The sequence below is a fragment of the Monopterus albus genome, unplaced genomic scaffold, assembly GCF_001952655.1.
Source record: "Monopterus albus unplaced genomic scaffold, M_albus_1.0 scaffold36.1, whole genome shotgun sequence".
NCBI classification, from domain to species: domain Eukaryota; kingdom Metazoa; phylum Chordata; class Actinopteri; order Synbranchiformes; family Synbranchidae; genus Monopterus; species Monopterus albus.
In genome coordinates, this window is record NW_018127916.1 from 1,748,432 (window position 1) to 1,752,433 (window position 4,002).

General features: G+C 47.1%; 1 protein-coding gene across 1 annotated transcript in view; it reads right to left on the minus strand.

Moving 5' to 3' along the window:
* Positions 1-4,002, minus strand: part of prdm2b (PR domain containing 2, with ZNF domain b) — a 21,397-nt gene that overhangs the window by 3,528 nt on the left and 13,867 nt on the right. Inside the window, 2 exon segments of the mRNA XM_020597971.1 lie at positions 1-3,563; positions 3,595-3,633. The exon segment at positions 1-3,563 is cut by the window's left edge and continues 6 nt beyond it. Of these exon segments, the coding sequence (XP_020453627.1) occupies positions 1-3,563; positions 3,595-3,633 (3,602 nt within the window).

Consider the following 4,002-nt stretch of genomic DNA (forward strand, 5'->3'; position numbering starts at 1 on the left):
TGTGGTGGTGGCGTCTGGGGGAGCCACAACTCCATTTGGACTCTTCACAATTTGCTTGAGAGGGATGGGGTTTTTCTTGGGAGTGTAACGCTTCTTATCACTAGCACTGGCACAGGCCAGTATGTGCTTGTGCAGCTCGGGCATGTTGTCGAAGCTGTTGCCACACTTGGTGCAACGAATGGCAGTGCTGAAAGTTTGGGGTATGTTGTGGGTGGTGAAGTTAGTAGCTGAAGCCACAGAGGCAGCATGGGAACGGCTATGATAAGGAAATGGAGGTGGTTTATAACTGGGGTAGTGTTGATTGATGCCAAGGCGAACATCTGGGCCTTTAGGCTTCCCTCCTTCTGAGGCCATGATTTTTATTGTAGTGTACAGCTCCTCAGTGGGGTCCTCAGTGGGGTCCTCTGTCCTGTCCTCTGCATGATTACCATTAACATCAGCCTCTTCTTTTGCAAAATTAGAGTCTTTGTGTGGACCAGGTTCAGCAATGATTTCTGGTACTGGTGTCGAGGGACTGCTTTCCTCTTTGGCTCTGAATGGATCTGTATAGTTTTGAGGCCTAAGCTTGCCGCTCTCTACAATGGTATGTGAACATGTTTCGTTGGGATGCAAATCCTGTTGATGTTGCTGGAGGTTACAGAGAAAGGCAAACTCTTTGGAACAAACGGAGCACACAAAGATCCTGCCCACCCCATGCAGAGTTGTCCGATGAGCCAACAGAGCTGGAACATTACCAAACAGCTGCACACAAAATTCACACTTATAGCGCCAGTCTGCAGAATGCTCTGTGATATGCCCACTGAGATCTTTGATGGAGTTAAATGGCTCCTCACACACATTACACACAAAAGTCTTGCAGTATGTTGAGTCAACTTCCTCTGTCTCAGAGGTTTTATCAGATGGTTTATTAGGAGCAGCAGGTTGAGGTGAAGAGTTAACACCCTCCTGAGATGGATGATCCATTACCAATAATGTGTCTATGCAGTGCTGAGGCTCTTCTTTTATCTTAACCTCAAGAGGGGATTGTGGAACTAGTGATGGGGATGGATCATGTGATGCAGGAGAAGATGCTAAGGATTCTGGTTGGGAAGGGAGAGCAGCAATGTCAGATTTCACAGATTTCTCTGTCATAGAGTCAAGCTCTTGGTTCAAGTTGCAATTTAGGAGGCTGTTCCAAGTTGTAGTCTGAGAAATATCTTCTATAGTGAGCAGATCTACTGATGCAGGCTCAGGAGGGCTTGGTGACACTGAATGATTAATGGGATCTTTAAGTGGGGTGTTTGGGGGGTCCAGTGGCTCAGAGATACAGTTCTCATCTTTGTTTACTTCGGTTAACAAAATCTCCTCTGAGTCGGACTTCTGTTCAACAGATCTTGGTGACATTTCTGGTGAGAGAACAGGAAGAGGTCTCAGTGCAGATGAGTCTGAAGGCTGAGACACGGGAGAGCTAGGCATAGCCGGTGGAGACGGTATAGTTGGTAGTACAGGAGGGGGCGGTGTTGGGGATGTCACACTAGAGGTACCAGGTGAAGAGGGGTTCATGGTGACAGGGGTCAAAGAGGGCGGAGAAGGATTGGCAGACTCTGATGCAACATTTGGAGAGGAAGAATGGAAACAACTTAGGCTTGTTAAGGCTGAGGACCCTTCCTCTCCTTGCAAAGGCAGACCTACATACTCATTCATCAGCACCTTTTCAAGCATGCTGGTGTTAGGCTTTCTCTTTTTTATTAGCGGGTGTGGTGCTGGACTTCCCTTTAATTCTGGGTCAGTAATGCTCTTATGATGCAAGCTTAAATCAAGAGCTGAATCCCCAGATGCCTTGTTCGAACAGTCACTTCTCTTATTGACAGAGTTTGACAGATCCAAGGGCTGCTGATTACAGGAATTTCCTCCACTACTAGAGGAAGTTTGGCCATGCATATTAGAAGGACCCAATGTGTCCCCATCATCTTTGTCCAGTAGGTTCCCAGGAAGTGACACACTGCAGCTTTCAAGCTTTGGCACCTTAAGGGTGTATGAACTCGCCACCTCGGCTTTACAGCTCTCTGTTTTACATGCAGGGCTGAGCTGTGGAGGTGATGGGGGAGAAGTTGTTCTTCTTTTAAACCTGCCTGAAGACCCTTGCAGCAGTGTGACTGACAGTGGGGAGGCCAGTCTATGGCTTTCTGTTATCAGGGAAATAGTTGATTTCTGAATGTCTTGTGTCTGAAGGAGCTGTTTGAGCTTTGGTGAGAGATAAACTGTTTTCTCTCGTTGAACCGCTGATGAATCTGTGGCTTGTTGAAACAGTCCTCCTACTAGCAGGTTAGATGAGGAAGATGTGGAGGATGATGATGATGAGGCTGCTTCAGTCTCCACTTTAAGGCTGGGAACAAGTGGAGGTGTAGATGTTCTCCTTTTTACTGCTGGCTGGCCAATGTTGGAGATTTGCTTTGTAGCACTTGTTCGCGCCTCCACCTTCAGTGCCTGACTGATCTGATTTGGACTGATTATGACGGTGTCCAGGCCAAACAGAGCTGCAGATCTCGAGTCCACTTCAATCACATCACAGCTGCTCACCACACTGGTTGACACAATCTTGCCATCAATGTAATAGCTCAAATTCTCAGAAATGTTTTTGGATATATCAACCGCATAATCATCCTCATCTGCCTCATCCTCTATGTCCGCACTGGGCATATAGACAAGCGGAGGGTTGGTGCCAGGTGACTCATCAGGCTGCTGCGCTTCCTGCACCAGCATGGCTTTCCTGCGAACTCCTTTTGGTAGCAAGTGTCGTCCGTGTATCCTGCGTTGGTGTCGCCGCATGTTGGTATGTGTGCCAAATGCCTTATTGCAATATTTACAAGGATGGAGCTCCTTTGACTCCCCATTTTCATCCACTACATAGGGACGGTCAGTATGGGGTCCCAACTCATTTCTCTGCATTTCAGAGTTGTGCAGAAGTCCTCCACTAAACTGCGACCCTATGGCTATATAGTGACTATTTGTGCTGGTGCAGTCGGGGCTTGAACCGTCGGCCTGCAACACAGGACTGAAGGGACTTGCAGTTCCAGCCAGAGAACCAGGCCTTTTCTTAGGTCCACTCTCATGCCTTCTCTCATGCCGCCGCCGTCCCACCTGTGAGCCAAAGGATTTACTGCAGTACCGACACTTGAACAGTTGTGTGTGCTGGTTAGTGATGGTGTGAATGTGTATGTGACGCTCCAGACCCTGTCTGGTGGAGAAGTGACGTTCACAGTACTGACAGGAATACGACTCTCCATGTGGATCACCTTCAAGGTCATCATCAGGGTCAAGATCAAGATCAGGATCAATGTCTGGTTCTTGCCCTGTAAGTGGGGAAGACCCTAACTTTACCTGTGTATCCTTTTGGCTTTTTTTACCACCAGTCAGCAAGGGATCAGGCTGCTCATTTTGCACACAATCGGCTACAGGCGAACGCTGAGCAGTTTGCTGGAGTATTTCAACTGGATCCTCCAAATCATCAGCATCTTCCTCCTGTTCTTCTTCTTCTTCCTCCTCCTCCTCCCCCTCCTCCCCCTCCTCTCCCCTGTCTGTTACTATTGCTGACATATCCCGCACAATGTGAGGTCCCTACACTCGATGGCCTCTCATCTTCCTCCTTTTGACCTGTAAACAAATTTTTAGGTGTATCAAACTTAACCTGTCATATAGCCAACCAGGCATTTCAACAAACATACAGCGCCTTGCGAAAGTATTCGGCCCCCTTGAACTTTACGACCTTTTGCCACATTTCAGGCTTCAAACATAAAGATATAAAACTGTAATTTTTTGTGAAGAATCAACAACAAGTGGGACACAATCATGAAGTGGAACGAAATTTATTGGATATTTCAAACTTTTTTAACAAATAAAAAACTGAAAAATTGGGCGTGCAAAATTATTCAGCCCCCTTAAGTTAATACTTTGTAGCGCCACCTTTTGCTGCGATTACAGCTGTAAGTCACTTGGGGTATGTCTCTATCAGTTTTGCACATC